General features: G+C 35.4%; 1 protein-coding gene across 3 annotated transcripts in view; it reads left to right on the forward strand.

Annotated features, from left to right (window-relative positions):
- PPP4R4 (protein phosphatase 4 regulatory subunit 4) overlaps positions 1–17045 on the forward strand; it is a 58267-nt gene that overhangs the window by 15772 nt on the left and 25450 nt on the right. For 2 of the 3 annotated variants that reach the window (XM_058806418.1, XM_058806419.1), the window contains exons 3-6: positions 7055–7157; positions 13847–13994; positions 14688–14761; positions 15772–15878. In XM_058806418.1, the coding sequence (XP_058662401.1) occupies positions 7055–7157; positions 13847–13994; positions 14688–14761; positions 15772–15878 (432 nt within the window). Of the gene's footprint in view, positions 1–2966; positions 3002–7054; positions 7158–13846; positions 13995–14687; positions 14762–15771; positions 15879–17045 lie in introns of those variants that run through there. The other variant, XM_058806420.1, reaches the window with a different exon arrangement.

Consider the following 17045-nt stretch of genomic DNA (forward strand, 5'->3'; position numbering starts at 1 on the left):
CTGCTCAACAATAACAAAAACATCTCTTTATAATCTACCCTGTCTTCAGCACAAGTCCAAACCACAGCCCTGCACTAGCCACTGGAGAGAAAATTAACTGTACCCCAGGCCAAACGAGCACCAGTAGGCAGCAGGATTCTGATGGTGTTCTGATAATGGTTTTATAAAGAATGCAGATATGGATTAATTATCTGTATATGCAATGCTTGTTTTTATCTACTGAGTGAAATTATTCTGTCAGAGAGCTGGAAATTTGAAAGATTTGTGTCACTACTTCAATTTATTATGTTAAATGTATTACCTGGTTTGATTGTCCACTCCAACATGGAACAAATGTTATGTTTGTTTGAGAGACATGACTCTAACTCTTTTATTTAATTAAGTAGCTGAATTTTATCCTATTTTCCAAAGTGAACATAAAGCAAGTAAAATACTTTTTCTTTTTGACAGAATATGAATCAGGAACAGCTTGAAATTGAAGCAGTTTTTAGTTATTTGTGTATTTGCCTCAGAAAGCTGCCTTCGATCTATGGTTGCTTTTGATACATGAGAAAGCAGCACTAGATTCAGCTGTTTGAGGCTGTATTGCTGATGCATGGAACTGCATCAGTCTGAAGGAGCTGTCCGATATACTTGAAAATATGAGTAAACTTGAAAATAGGAGTCCAAATTACTTAAAAGTATGAGGATTGAAACTATGTATACTCCTTGAATAATGAATGGAATGTGAAACAGCAAAGCTTTCCACTTCTAACTTGTTGAAAATCTAGCTCTTATATGGAGTAAGTTCACTGCTCATCTTCATTTCCTAATTATTTTTTGCTTTTGAGTCATCAGGTCCTTAGAGCAGTAATTTGATAGAAATTTAATATGAACTGTTGAAAGTCATTCTGAGGTCACAGTTAGATTTCCTTGGCCGGGAATAAAGCTGCTTCTACAGCTAAAACTTCAAAATTGTTTCTAAAATTTTAGGTATATTCTTCAGTGCTCACATTTTGACTCCTATATTTATCAATTTAGAACATAAGCTTAGTTTGTATTATTAGATATAATGCCTATCTACTTACAATATATAGATATCTATATACTTTATATAAGATATACTTTATATACTCTATACTCTATATACTTTTATAAGATATCTAGTTATGATTTTCTTGTATATGAGAAAATGCTGTGATCAAAAGCTTCAAACACTCTCTTTATCCTTTTTTATTTGCATTTTCTTGTGGCTTTTCATTCAGTCACTGTACTAATACGCTGTGCTTTCATTCTGTACTCAGGTTTTTTTAGTATCTTTATGATTCTTTTTTATTTGCATTTTCTTTTCATCCAGTCCCTGTGCTTTTGAAAAAGACTGATCAACTCATGTACAAAGTATGTTTTGTTTACCATTTGTCTGTGTTCTACTGTTAGTAGGTTTTTGTTATGGGAATTATAAGCCTATTCTAAAATGTTTGAATTTTTTGAAAGATTAGTAGGAAGTTTTACTTGTGCCTTGATTCTAAAAGGCTAGGCTTATTCAGGCTTTTACCATTGTCTTCGACTCTTGCAAATACAGAAAGCACTTTTTTATGAAGCCAAGCAGCTATAGGCAGAAACCAGTTAACAGTTGCTTTCCTAACCTTTAATGTGCTTTTCTTAATAGCATGCAGAGGAATTGCAAGTGGATTTAGCATAGCATAATTTGTTTTTAAATGATTGAAGAGACTCAACAAGGGTTGAGGTGAAGTGGCAGCTTCTGTTAGAGCTGTCAATAAATCCTGTAGAAATAAACAATTTTTTTAGACCTGTGAGTCAGTTTAGAAAGGAGAGGTTGCAATGTACAGCTACGGCTTTTTTTTTTTTTTTTTTTTAAATTCTCATCATCTTCTAGGACTGTTAGATTAGAGTTGCTATGAAAAAGAAGTATGGAATTGATTCAAGATGGAATACGCTATAGTCAGAAAGGCTGAGAGGGCATGATAGAAATACACACAGTAATAAAGTGCAAGCTTTGAGATCTGGTATTTATAATGCTCCACACAGGTAAGACCCACAAACTGAAGAAGACTCTAAGTAGATTTTAGTACCTACTAGATAATTTAAAGTTTTCCTTTCTGTGTGAATGAAGTATACTGACAGAAAAAATTAGACTGGAGAATGAAAAGATATCCTGTGTCTAAATTAGACTATAAGACAAATTTAGGTCAACAGAAGTAATTTACCCTTCTAGAATTCTGTTAGCATCTGTGATTTTTTTTTCACTTTCAGTTTAGAAAAATTACAGGCCTTGTATTTTTTCAGAAGACTTCTTATAGCACATAATGCATGCCGTGAACATGACAAATCTGGTTGAATGTGAAAATTATAAGTTTTGGGTCAGTGAATGAAGACTGGCAGAATGAAAGATAATACCAGCTCATAGCTCATTTTTGCTATATCACCTAGGAATGGCAAATGGCATTACCTTGATCTTGAAGTAAAAAGACTGGCTTTACTTTTTACATTCAGACTCAAAATAAAAAATGCCAAAACGAATTCTACCTAGAAACCATACAAAATGCAATATGTATTATAAGTCCTCTAAGAAAGAAGAAACATTTATCTTCTAGGAGATTGTAATGTTAATATTGAGGTAATATTTGAGAGGAAAAATGTGTTCCTTTGAGGCACTTATATCCTTGAAACTTTTCTTAAAATTGAAGGAAGAAAAGCTCAATGTTTACTCATAATAATTAATGTATAAACTCATGGATCTGATTATATTAGGAACAAAGAAATTATTGTGTCATTATAATGTATTTGGTTTGGTTCAGAAACAGAAAAGGGTATCTGTATGAGTTAGAAATTCTCATTTCTCTCTTTGACAGATATTCAGCAAGGAAACAAAAATAAGAGACTTCAGTTGACCCAACCTATCCTGGTAAACAAGGTTGCTATGAATACAGAACTACTGTGCAGCTAAATCTTGGGTTTCAGTTCTTACTTTAATTACAGCACAAGTTTCACATGTAGTGATGTAAGTTCAGATATGTACTAAAATACTATTAGTTTCTTCTTATTTAATATATAGACCATGTAGATTTTTCACAATAAACTAAAGATGATTCTCAAAGGAGGTCTTATGAACCACACACTTTTATGTTATTAACAGAAATATTTATCTGGATTTCTAGTTTGCCTTGGCAACTGTAGATTGCATAGGAAAACAGAAATACTGTGGGGAGAATTGAAATGGAATAATTCTGAAAAGGCTAAATCCTGTCAGATACTGAGCTTTTATACAAATAGGAAATTAAGTTTAGGATTTATGAATCCCAGTCACAGAATAGTTTAGGTGGTTGGGGACTCCTGGAAGTCATTTGGTCCAATGCCCTGGTTAAAGCAGAGCCAGCTTCCAAGTCTGATGCCATTTGATGTTAGCTCACATTGCTCAAGACTTTGTCCAGATGAGTTATGAATGTGTCCAAAGATTTCCACAACTGTGGACACCCTTTTTCAAGTTTGTTTGTGAATTTCATTTTCCTAATACTCAGTTAGTTACTGAATACTTTAATTTTTTTTTTTTTTTAATTGTGGTGTTCTAGTCCCTCACTCATTGAAGTTGCTAAATTTTTACTTCTGTCTTCAACAAATTCAGATTTGGACCAACATAGAATGTTATAGAATCTTGCACTGAAAATAATGTCACTTAAGGGATGTTGAGGTAACCCTGTAATTCCCTGCAGCCACTCATCAGAACTTCTGTTTACACAGAGCACAGACTTGAGTGGTTGATTCAACAATGGCTATTTAACAAATCATTTTTGCCAAACTGCTGCAGTTAGTCACAGTGTGAAAGAAAAGCCTCTACACAAACAGAGCTTCAGTTAGAGCTTGGGTAAACATGGTGCCTCAGTCTTCTTAACAGAACTGTATTCTGTTCCTGCCATTGTGTTTTGTGGCTAGTGTGAATGAAGGAGAGAGAAATGTAAATCTGTCTTTTCTTTTTCAAAATCCTTTGTGGTAATATTGTCTTGCAGTACATTCAGTGACTAATCTTCATTCTTCATGCTGCAGAAGGAGTTGCAGTCATCCATCCATTTCCAGACAGAAATGTTTCTAATTCAGTACCCAGGGACTTTGAAAATTTTATTTGTTCTTACCTTGTAGAATCTGTTTTTAATAATGCTTTAAAAATTAGTATAAGAAATCTTATTGTCTTCCTTGAGTTTCATGAAAATTTGCAAAATTGGTCACACATACCCTGAATAAAATCATAGTATAGTGGGAAGGGGTCTCTGGAGATCATCTTCCTGCTCAAAGTAATGTCAATTAGTGGCAATGTATTCAGAGTCTTGTCTTGAATGCAGGATTTTGAGTCCTATGGGTGGAGACTGCACCACCTGTGTGGGCAACTCTTTCCAATATTCGAATACTCTGACACAGGAGATTTTGTGGGTTTTTTAAGGTTTAAGTGGAATTTCCTGTGTATTGAATTTGTTCCTGTTGTTTTGCATCCTATCACTGGGCACTGCTGGGAAGAATCTGCCTCTGTCTTCTTTACTGTCTCACATCAGAGTTTATACATGTCAAATAAGGCCCCCAAGCTTTCTCTTCTCAAGGTTAAAAATCCCTTTTGTCTAAACTTCTGCACAAATATTGCGATGAACTCGCGACCCCCTGCCTGAGATTCTTGTGTTGAATAGAGAAGAATAATCATGTTCCTTGAGCTGCTGGAGATGCTCTTGAGTGCAGCCCAGGGTGCTGTCAGCTGCTTTTCCCTCCAGATCAGTTTTGTGTCCCCTGGGACCTCCAGGTCCTTTCCTGCCAGGCTGTTTCCCAACCAACTGGGAAAGTTGGTTGGCCCCCAGCCTCTCCTGGTGCATGGGAGTGTTCTGCCACAGCTACAGAACTTGCATTTCCTGCTGCTGGACTCCATAAGATCCCTGTTGGTTTGTTTCTCCAGTTTGTTGAGTCTGCAGAGTCTTCTGGTCTGTCAGCATCTCCTCCTGGTTTTGTGTCATCTGCATTCTGAGGGTGCACTCTGTCCCATCACCCATGTCATTAAGGAAAACTTTATTGCCCCCAGTAAGGTAAACCATGAGGTAAACCACCTGTGGATGGCTCCCTTGCCACTAATCACAGCCCTTTAGGCTCAATAGTTCACTCAGTTTTCAGTCCACATTACTTTCCATTTGTCCAGCTTGTACTTCATCAGTTTATCTAGGGGTATATGATGGGAGACAATGTCAGCAGCCTTGCTAAAATAAGTTAAACAACTTCCACCTTCTCAGCCAGTCACATGTTGTCAAGTTGGCTGGTCAGGATTGATTTCCCCTTCACAAATCCAGGCTGACTGCTTGCAGGCATGTTTCTGTCCTTCAAATGTTTGTAAATGGTTTCTAGGAGGATTTGCTTCAGTCACAAGACATCACAATTATTATGTGGACTTCATTTTATGATGGTGAAAGAAATAAGTAAAAGCAAATGCAGGGGCTAGAAGGAGAAGGCTTAGTGCTATGTTTGTGCTTGAGAAGTGTTTGAAAAGTGCTTTACAAGGGGTCTTACAGTTAGACCAGGTCTGGTTCCACTGGCCAGCAGCAAGCAGCTGCAGTTGCAGAGGAAGGAAGTATTTGGACAGGAGCATTGGGGAGCTTCCCTCCCTGCATCCTGCATGGGAATCCAATGAGGATTCCCACCATTGCTAAGTCACTGGGATCTCCTGTAGGATGAACTCAGAAGATGAGTCCTGAAGTTTTATATTTAAATGGTATGTGGATTTTGCTAGCACAAAAGAGGTTGAGCTAAATTGCTTCTAAGTATAGGGCTCTGTTGTGTTCTTCTATAGTTAGCACTGTTAATAAAGGAATAGTGCCTTCAAAACACTGAGCTTATTGTGACTCTGAAGAAAATATACAGGATTTATTTTAATTTGTTTATTAGTACAAAAATGTGTACAGCTGAGCATTTAGCAATAATTCACTTTAATTCTGGAGTTTTTAATATTTAAAGAAAATCTATGGTGCAGCTCATTTGGTAGAAATAGAAATCTTCTGCAGTTGGAAAATTACAGACTGTGTAGGTGTTGAAATGCCTCCTGCTTCACTTTCTTAATTGGCAGTAGGCCAGATACTAAGAATTTCTGGTTTAAAGGGAAATGCTTCCCTTTTCTTTACGTTTTGAAGGATAAGAGTAGCATTTTGTTTGCATTTTTTAGCAGTTAGAACATGGGTTAGCAGGAAGAAACATGGGTTTCTTCCATGTTGATACAAAATGAATAAAATTTAAATTAAAAATCTTCTCCAAGTTACCTTGGCTTTTTGCATTACTACTGGATAACACAAAGATATGCATGCTTTGCCAAAGGAAAAGGATGTGTTGATGTTTAGTTTTAATTTTGGCACCCTCTTGCTTTCTGATTCTATTCTAGGAGTTGATCTACTTGAGTAATTTTTCTTTTCACCTTGTACTTTTTTTCATTGCTGCCTACCACTTCCTTCCCATCCTGTTTTTTTTTTGTTTGTTTCCTTTTTCAATTGTGGGATACCGTTGAGAGAGACAGAATGAGGAGAAAGGTACAAGATCTGTAATTTAACCAAGTTCTTTACATCCTTTTTTAATCATGTTTGCGTGCATATGACTATACATCTGACTGCTTTCCCTACAAAAAGGAAATAATGGTAGGTTTCTGTTAAAATGCTGTACCCTGTGTGTTATTTTCATGTATATCTTCTATTTACCCCCTTCTTATGGTTTATCCCTTGTATTGCCATAAGGCAAAAGATTCCATGAAACCACTGCCTTGATCATCTGGTTTGAAAAGACTTTCAGAAGTTTCACATTTTTATGCAAAGCTACACTAAAAATTAAAACATTCCATGTAGGAAATGATATATAATAACTTGATAGGTTGTTTTTTTAAATATGGTCTTCTACCACATATTATTTAAAAAAAAAAACCTCATTGCTTGCATGAAAAACCTGAGTAGTGTAGGTTTGCTCTTCTTGGTTTTGTTTTGTTTTCTAATGAAAGCCATGAGCTTGTAATCATCATAGTGAGTAATGTATTGTATGTTTATGTTTTTGTAAGTTCTGGTCAGGATATCCAAGGAACAAGTGTGGTGGCAAATCTTCCAGTCCTTATGCGACAGAATCCTGCAGAAACACTTCGTCGGGTTTTACCAAAAATCAGAGTAAGTTTTGTGTGTTGAGGTTTGAATGTATCTTTTTCTGCCAGTTTAATTATTTTAACAAAGAAAAAAAAATATCCCACTTTTATTGCAAACTCAGTCTCTAGGAGGTGTATGTCAATAGGTCTTCTGCATTAATTCACTGAACTGATTAAGTATTACAGGCATTATAGTTTTTTAAAAATTGTTAGGTTAGGGGAAAAAAAAGCAGAATTAGTACTGTTTAAATGTTCTAAAAGATTTACCAGTGTTTTGACAGCTTTTTTGAGAATTCTTGTTGAGGACTATCCAGTCATAATGGTTGATTCTGATGTTCTGAAACCCCTTTCATCCAAACATTAAGATCTTCATGGCGCTGTCTAGAAGAGTATAGTTTGCTTTTAGCTGTCTGTGCAATTTCACGTTCTGCCCTCCGCATTTTTAGTAAGTCACTGCTAGTTGTGATAAATGCATGCTGACCATGTAATGTTGTACAGTAATTTTATATAGAGATATGTTTTTATAAGGGATATTTGGGTTGTTTAACCTGGAGAAGGGAAGGCTCTGGGTACCTCTTATTTTGACTTTTCAGTTCTTCAGAAGGGGCTTATAAAAGGATGAGGACAAACTTTTTGGCAGTGCCTTTTGAGATATGACAAGGGGCAATGGGGTTGATTAAAGAAGGATAGATTCAGACTAGATATAAGGAATACATTCTTTGACATGAGGATGGTAAAGCACTGGAACAGATTGCTCAGAGAAGTTATGGATGCCCCATCTCAGGAAATGTTCAAGGTCAAACTGGATGGGACTGAGCAGCCTGGTCTAGTGGAAGGTGTCCCTGCTCATTGTTAGGGGGGTGGACTACCAACCCAACCTATTCTATGATTATGTGATTGTGAAGAAGATACCTGTCTCCATATTTCCACTCTGTCCCAGATATGTACCCAGAAGAAATGTAAAAGTTCATTTAAGGTGTGGTTTTAGGAGCAGCCTTGGCCAAATAAGAACAAAGTAAATCACAAATGCAAATGCAAAACTTAATAATGCTAATAACCCCTAGGACCCCTGCAAAAGAAGAGGGTTGGGAGAGGGCCTTTGCAATGGTACCCAGTGTAAGAACTGCAACTGTTGTTGCAATGTGCACAGAAACACAGGAGCCATCTTCTGAACATCAGGAATCACTTCTTCACTGTGAGGGTGACTGAGCAGTGGCACAAGTTGCTTAGAGATGTTGTTGTCTTCCTCCTTGGAGGTATTCAAAGGCAGTCTGGGCATGTCTCAGCTGTAACTGGCCCTGTCTGAGCAGGGGGATTGGACAAAATGCCCTCCAGAAGACCCTTCCAGCCTTCAAGCATTCTGTGAATATCAGACATCACCTCTCAACTTCATGTTATGTCCTGAAATGTCCTGTCCTGTCTCAGGAGACTTCTGGTTCTTAAAAGGAGCTGTTTTAACTTTTATCTGATTATTTAGATTCAGCAAGTGGTCAAGAAATAGCTCTTTTCAGGACTAAGGACTGGAATAGACTGACAGATGATTTAGAAAACATTAAAGTACTTCTGGTTGCATTCTGCACTATGAGATGCAGGTCAATAGGCATTTGCTGAAATATGTATGAGTGTAAAAGTGCTTTGAGAAGAATGATGTGAAGTTACAAAGTAATTGGTAACCCTTCAACTTGCACTGAATATCTGCAGTTACAACCACCAATTAATCTGACATATGTAATGCAGTCTTTCTAAGCCAACCTACTGACTTCAAGAAAAGTTGGTTTGGGTTTTTTATGCTTACCATACTGAATCCAGTTTTTTCCTCTGGTTTTCTACTTTGAGAGCAGAATTATTCCTAAAGTTAAGGAGGAATAAGAAACACTAGGTATTTTCTACCTTTATTTTTCAGGCTGTAGAGAAGTGCTGGCCTTGGCGTGTCTTCAGTAAAAAGTCTAGTATGGGAATACAGTTTTTGATTCTAGTTTTAAGTTTTTTTTTATTTAGGGATCAAGAAAATATTTGGAAGTATGATCATTTGCATGAATAGGAAAGTATTTGTACGGTGGAAGTTGGATCTCAGTGTGATATTTGATCAGGCTGTACTTAGTTACTTTGTAAAAGTGTCTTCCTGTATAATATTGAAGACATTAAACTAAAAACAGTATAGTAAGAAAGAGGCAGTAGGAACTGAAGATAGAAATACTTGAAATGAAGAAGACAACGTTAATAATGAATGCAATCAATCTTTGAGCAAATTATTGAGAAATGTAGTGTGGATTTCATCTTACAGTATCATTTAAACCCAAACTGGATGTCTTCCTAGATGATATATTAAATGAAACCTAATTTAATGGGCTCCAGACAGAGGTAAAAACGTAAAATATAATGAGGTCAGTCTAAATCCAATAGTTGCTTTAAACTTTAGGCTTTATAAACTGAAGTGTTGTGGAATGTATATGAATTAAGTTCCTTTCTGTGCCATTGCTCTTATAAGGCCAGTCCTTCAATGGTGTTCTGTTATCTAATATTATTTATCTGTAGTAGAAGTAAAGTGATGTTGTAACCATGTGCACTGCACTTTTAATTTCAAAACAGTGTTTGACATCATTAATTTGACCTATTACTTTTTTCTTAACCTTTTTTTTATTGGAGGAATAATCCTGACCATTTAATGGAAACTTTTATAGTCTGTAAAAGCATAATTGAACTCCACTGCACTCAGAGTCTTGCAAATGTAATCTGCCATTGCAGGGAAATAAACTGATTTAAATTACTGCACTTGGTTCTACTTCTTTAGCTTGGGAGCAATCATTTGTGAAATCAAATTGGCACATGAAAAATGAATTGTGTAGTAGTTTCAGAGGGCTGTTTCTTTGAAGGTATTGTTACCATATAATTGCATAAGGAAATCAGTGTACTTATTTAGCATACTTGCAGACACCCAAAGCAAAATTAATGTTTTTATTAGAGCTGAGGGTAAAGCAGATGAAGAAAGAAATAAATACAAGGAATATTCAGTCTGAATACATTGCAAATTTGTATTTCATTTGTGAAAAATTGATAAAAATAGTTACTTGTAGAAATATTGAAATGGGTGTATGCAAATTGCTTATAGTTTTGTGAAATCTAGTTAAATTAAAATTGTGTCAAAGACACTATATGTTTAACATGTTTTAGATTTGAGATGAGTAAAATCAATACACCAATGAATGTGACATGCATAAGTAATTATTGAATAACGTGTCAGTATTTTGGTTACGCTATTTAAACAAACATACCGTATATAATTTAGATGTTAATGTAGGAATGAGATTAGGAAGTTTTCTTTTAAAATTCTGCTGTTTAAATGAAGTTGCATCCTTGTATGTGTTCTTCTGCATAGAGAAGCCCACTCTGGATTTCTGCATGCACCTCCTCATGAACCTTGGAAGTCATTGAAATGCAGATTTAGGCAAAGCTTAGACGTTCTTAAAAGCATTTCTCTTTGTGCACAAAATGGCTCTTTTCAAATGATGTTAATAGTATTTTTCCTGCTTTCCATCTTTGAGCTCTGCAACCGAAAGTGATGGAGGGAGATTGCAGGTGTCTATCCAAATGACTAATAAGATTTTTCCAAATGCTGTGATTGCAGCAAACTATGATTGTTCTTGTTGTTGTGTATATATCAAGCTTTATTCAGTGTTGTCTCATTAATTCCAAATTAATTCTCAGAGTTACTTATTTTCCTAATATATCAGCCTTCTCTTGAAAGCTTTTTTTTTTCTGTAGCTGATTTTATGGTTTAAGAAAAGGTGGGGTGATTTTTATCCTTCCTTATACTGTACATTAATTTTAAGGTCCATTCTCATTATATCCTTCAGCTTCTGTAATCTCCATTATTTCTGTGTCTCTTAGTCTTTTAGTCTAAAATTTCTATCATGCCAATGCAATTACTAAAATGATTTGACTATGTCTCTGCTTGCAGCATTCTTTCAAGAGAATTCTGTTGTTGCAGGAGAAAATCTGCATTTAAAGTAGAGATGAATTTTCCTTTTTCCAATTAATGGAATAAACTAGGCTTTCTAAATTTTAAGTTTTGAGGCCTGAGTTTAACTTGTAGACATTAGAATAGTTAAGAACATGTTAGTACACTTAAATTCCATTAAATACTTAATGCTTGTCTGAATAAGATAGACAGGGAGAGCTTTTTTAGTCTGGAGTGAAAATTTGTGGAGTATCCATGTATAGAAAAATACATTATTTTCTAAATAAATAAATTTATATTAAGTAAATTTAAGTTACTCAGCTTGGGTTGTATGAAAATGGAAAGAGGAGACCCATGCTTTTCCAAATGCAGAACTGTATAGTTCTGAGTGTAAGCATCAGTGCAGGCAGGTGTGTAAGCAGTCTAGAAATTTATATTTCAATGTCTCCCGAGGTCCATGAGGAGGCACATCCAGAGAATGTGTTCTCACACATGACTATCCAGAGTTATGTGGATCAGTGGAGGAGACTATTTGGGAACTTTGTTTGTTGGTAAGTAACCCTGTTTGTATTGCATACAAAGTAAATAGGTACGGAAAACTGAATTCATAGGATCACAGAATTATTTAGGTTGGAAAAGACCTTTAAGTTCATCAAGTCAAACTGTTAACCTGGCACTGCTCCATAATTTTCTGGTCTGCACTGCTGTGTTAGCATCTACAGTGTGTGGATAGTTCTCTTGGTTCTCTTGGCGATGGTTTTTGGAGCAAGTGTTAAGCCAGAATCCCAGAAAAGTATGGACATGTATTCTGATCCCAAAAATATTCAAAATACAAAACTGGTAGGTGTTCTTACTCTTTCTTGGCTGTGGCTGTAAGAGCAGTGGTGGAACAAGGACAGAGTCTGTGGAAATAAGGAGGCGGCAGTTTCCATGGGTGTTGAATGCAAATACTTTGTTGGAAAGCAGCACAGTGCTGTTTCTGATTTTCATTTGTGGGAGCAAGGACACAGAGAATAATTTTAGAAAGAAACATCGTTATAAACTGGGACAGGTCTTGAGAGATAAGTTATTGTTCTCCTTGAAATAGCTAATAATTGTACAGTTGTATGTACAAATGGTTTGACATTTGTAGAATGAGAACTTGTTTTATACCAAGTCAAATAGTAATTTCTCAGATGTTCTCTACAAACTATTTTCTCAGCAAAAGTCCTCTGACACGCAATATTTAGAGTCATAAAATCATTAAATCTGAAAACCCCTAAGATTATCAAGTCCAGTTGTTTACCCAGCAGCACTATTTTCACCATGTCCCTGAGTTCCCTATCCAGGTGCCTTTTGAACATTTCCAGGAATGGTGGAAGTGGTTCCACCACATCCCTGGCAGCCAGTTCCAGTGCCTGACCACCCTTTGAGTGAGGAAAGCCACTCTCCAGCCACTCTGTCCCCAGCCTGTAGCACTCAGGGGTTTGTGTGACCCAGGTGTGGGACCCAGTGATTGCCTTTGTTGAACCTCAGACCATTGGCCTTGATATTAATTAAGAGGTTAAACAGGACTGGTCCCAGCACTGAGCCCTGGGCATCCCCGCTTGTGACTGGCTGCCAACTGGATGTAATTCCATTCATCAGCACTGAGGACCTGGCCATGCAGACAGTTTGTAACCCAGTGAAGAGTACAATCCATTAGCAACTGTGCAAAATGAATATATAATTTTTTAATCTGATCTAGCCTTATTTTTATTTTCAGTTAATTTTGGCTTATTTTTGATTTTTGGTGAGTGATCTGAGAAAACACTGTTCATATCAAGCAGCTTAAAAAAGAAACAAAACCACATATATAAAATGCTAAGTAGGAGGCATGGGATTTAGACTCCTGCTGAACTTGGAGTAATTTGTAAAATGAGTGTAATGCTTTAGTAGTAGAATAATGAACTTTTTATTTTTTCAGGAAATAGACATGCTTAGAAAAGTAAACAAATAGAATGTTCACTTAGTTGACAGATATTTACAGTTCCTAATTCTTACAATGAATGCTGTGTCAAAGATTGCATCCTGCAAGGTCTGTGCAAAAATCTGATATTTAAAATTTAAATTACCTGTTTTTAAATTTAAAAAAATAGTGATATTTCATTTCACTTCAACATATTAACTTTGTTTAACTTCTGAGTGGATGATTTTAAAGACAGCCTAATTCATGACATTTTTGTGTGTCAGAGCTCAGAAATACAAATGTTTAGTTAGCTAGATAAATATTCTAGTGTATCTTGCTTTATTCTTAAGACTATATATATGTACTTTTTATTTGCATTCCATGTTAGTCAAGGGATGAAATTTAAATTGCCTTCTGCTATTATAATATAAATTGCCTACTGCTATATATTCAGTATCTCCTACTGAATGAATGAATGAAATACTTATTTTTAATTCATGTGCATAAACAAGAGGAGTGCAGTTGATGGCTGGTCTGTTTCTATCTCTCATTTTGTAAAGTAGAAGAATCCACACATTGCATTGATGAAACTTAAAGTCACAAAGAATATTATAAGTAACTTTTTTTTTTCTTAGAAGATTCATGATATATCATAAGAAGATTTAATCTCTGCAATAAATTGCTGTTAAGAGAAAATAATTTTACAGCAAATTTTGTAGTTTATCCTGGTTGTTGCATATTAATTCTAAAAGTGAATGTAAAAATTTGGATGTTCTTTCAGTACATTTCTGCCTCATTCTCTAAATTGTTATAATTTGTAATTATACAGGAGGTTCTGCATGTTGCAGGAGTGGAAATGCAGTTAACAGCTGCTGTTTCTTTTTTGACTGTTCTGCAAGAGGAGTCGGTGTCCATTCATACGTACTCCCACTCCTTCCTACACATCATTCTCCAGAACCTGGAACACAGAGATGCAGGTCAGGGCTGCACAGCCACTCTGATGGCTCATGACCTCTACATGTTCTGTTTCCTTAGTGACCCTGCAATACTGTGTCAACAGTGAGTGCAATCACTGTGACTTTGTATCTAGATTTGCATGAATGGAAAGATTTTTGCATGATGACCACTTTCATACTGATATTTAAATGTAATTCTGATTGAAGCAGAAAAACCCCTCTCACGTTGTCTGAAAGATCAAATCCCAAACTTGTTTCTGAGTCTGAGCTTCTCCTGAAGTACCAACATTTTGCGACTGAGAAAATGGGGGAGGATGGTTGACATTTCTTCTGTGTTGATTATTTTTCCTTAATTTATTTGACACTAATTTTAGAATACCAAGGAAAGAAAAGGACTGTTGTGCAACTAGAAAGTTTCAGTGGGCATAAGAAAAGAATGAAATGAGGAAAATTAGCTTTAAAAAGAAATTTGAGTAGTTATTAATTTTATATAGGAATTGGAAAGGGAAAAGAAATGGGGTCAGACCTTGCTTCTTACCTGTCCTACTTTGTACTCTGAAGCCTTGAATGTTAATATGGTGGCTTTCGGATTGATAGCTCCTTGAAGATGTGTGTAAAAAGTTAGAGCAAATTTTGTAAAACTGGTACATGTTTTTGTGTAGTTGTTGTATGCACAATATAAGACATCACATATAATTCATATCTTTTAAACAGGTGTCAGCAATGCATGGTTAGAAACTCTTCTTGCTGTAATAGAAGCTTTACCAAAAGAAACTGTCAGACATGAGGTAATACTGATTTCTCATGATCACAAAAAATACTAAAATTGTAAGATTGTATTTCCCTGCAAGTTTTATTCACCTTAGTCAGATTTGTGGCAGTTCCATGCCTGTGAAAATGGTAGTGGTTGTGGAACACACTGTAAGAGTATGCAAAAATGGGCAAAAAGGCGAGACAGGAAGGTCGCCTTAAAAAAAGTAGTGTTCTTCAGCAAATAAAGTTTACTTTACACGTATTTACACTCCACTGTAACATTTCCACTGCACTTTGTATTCTCAGTAGCACATTTTCCTGCCTCCTGTTTTGGTTTACAGGGTAGTATCTCACTCTATGTCTTCATGAAGAAACTACATTTTGTTTACTATTGGAATAAAATTCCAATATTTGCTAAATGGAATTGAAAGCTAGAGGTCCATTGCTTAGTGTATTCCAGTAGCTCTTGGTGTACCAAAACTCTAGTGCACTGCAAACACTCTTCATTTTTCACTGTGTAGCTCAAGAAAGAAAGAAGAAAATCTGTCACTAAGTTATAATGCCAGTCCCCTTTAGTCAGCTAATTTATTCACTTTTAAGTGTTCATATTTTGTTAAGTTCAAAAACTTTGCAACAGACATATTGACTGTGTTTATAATTTAAAACAATATGGAGATTTAAATAAACAATTGTTTGTGTAGTATAAAAATCCTCATTAAAATAAGAGTAAACTGTTTAAAAATTCAACTGTTCAGAACTGTTTAAAAATTCAACTTATAAAGGGTAAAAAATAAGGTTGGAACAAACACAGAGAAATTATTCTAGTCACCTTCAAAATCTAATTGCAATGTTATTTAAAAGATGTAATTAAAACAAAATTGACTATTGATATGCATAGGTGCCATTATTGTTAGTACTGATAAATTCAGTGAAAAGGTTACTGACATTTGGGATATGTTTTTATAGATTTTTTTTAAGAAGAGGAATAATTTATTTGATGCTCACAATTTTTTTCACTCATATTTCTTCTTTTTTTTCCGTGTAGATTCTGAATCCACTTGGTTCCAAAGCACAACTTTCTCAAACACTTCAGTCCCGCTTAGTTAGTTGTAAAATCATGGGAAAAGTAGCTAACAAATTTGAAGCTCATATGTAAGTAGATTGTTGATATATTTTCATTCCAAAGTGTAAACCAGTATTTCTCTGTTAGTGGACACAAATTACTACAAGAAAAGTAGACTTCATTGCAAAAATGAAATACTTTTTTCACAGGTCCTTTTCATTATTTAACTAGCATGTTTATACTTGCTGATGTTCATCATTTTATAACTTGAGTTTGTATGTTCTTTCACAGATTTGAATGGATACCATTTTCAGGCCATTCTTCCATATTGTTTTTCTTACTAGAAAATAAGCCACACAGTGGATTTCTCTGCAAACTTACAGGCACAAAACACAACTTAATCTCTTTTGAGTTTCTTGTCATAGGAAGAGGAATTCCATTCCTAACTTTTTATTATGTAACCAAATTTAGCATGTAGATCTGTTTTTTTCCTATCCCTAACTAAAATGTAGATATATGAGGAACTACTGCTATTCCCTGATATTTTCCAGCCCTTAGATTCAGTGTCTGTGAGCCTGGATGAAATAGAGTGCAGTGATGGAAGCAAATCTGCCCAAAACTCATCTGCCCAAAGCAGTTAAAGCAGTTGGTGTGCTACATTCCTTGGTCAGCCGACCAAGATGTTTAGGAATAAATTTCTTTAGATTATGATGGGTTTTTTTCTTCAATAAAAAAAGGCTAGAAACACCCAAAAGGAAACTATCTAAATCTTCATTTGCTGTTTGTATATATATATATATATATATATATATATATATGTATATATACTTGTTGAAAATGCAAAATTTAATGAAAATGGTAGAGTAGTATTTTTTGAGAATGTTCCCAAATCTTTATGTTCCAAATCTTTAGGACTCTGTCAGAATAGCAGTTGCATTTATTTATTTGATGTTAAAGTCTCATAGAAATAAGTGACTTTATGGATTACTTGGAATCTTCTGTGAAATATAGTAGTGTTAATTGGTAGCCATAACAATCACATCATCTGTGGTGTTTCTTCAACATGATTCCTTGCTCTTCAGAAGCAGGAATCCCCACATTTCAGTAAACAGGTCTTAGCACTTTTTCTGCACAGCCACTACATTTTAGGAAGATAACTCAGAATTTTCTGGGATATCTTGTTCTTCTGGTAGAGAGCTCTTGAGTGCAGTTCAGAGCTGGGTCCTCAGGTTTAGAATGTGGCAGACCGAGTAATA

The sequence above is a fragment of the Ammospiza caudacuta genome, chromosome 6 (genome assembly GCF_027887145.1).
Source record: "Ammospiza caudacuta isolate bAmmCau1 chromosome 6, bAmmCau1.pri, whole genome shotgun sequence".
NCBI classification, from domain to species: Eukaryota; Metazoa; Chordata; class Aves; order Passeriformes; family Passerellidae; genus Ammospiza; species Ammospiza caudacuta.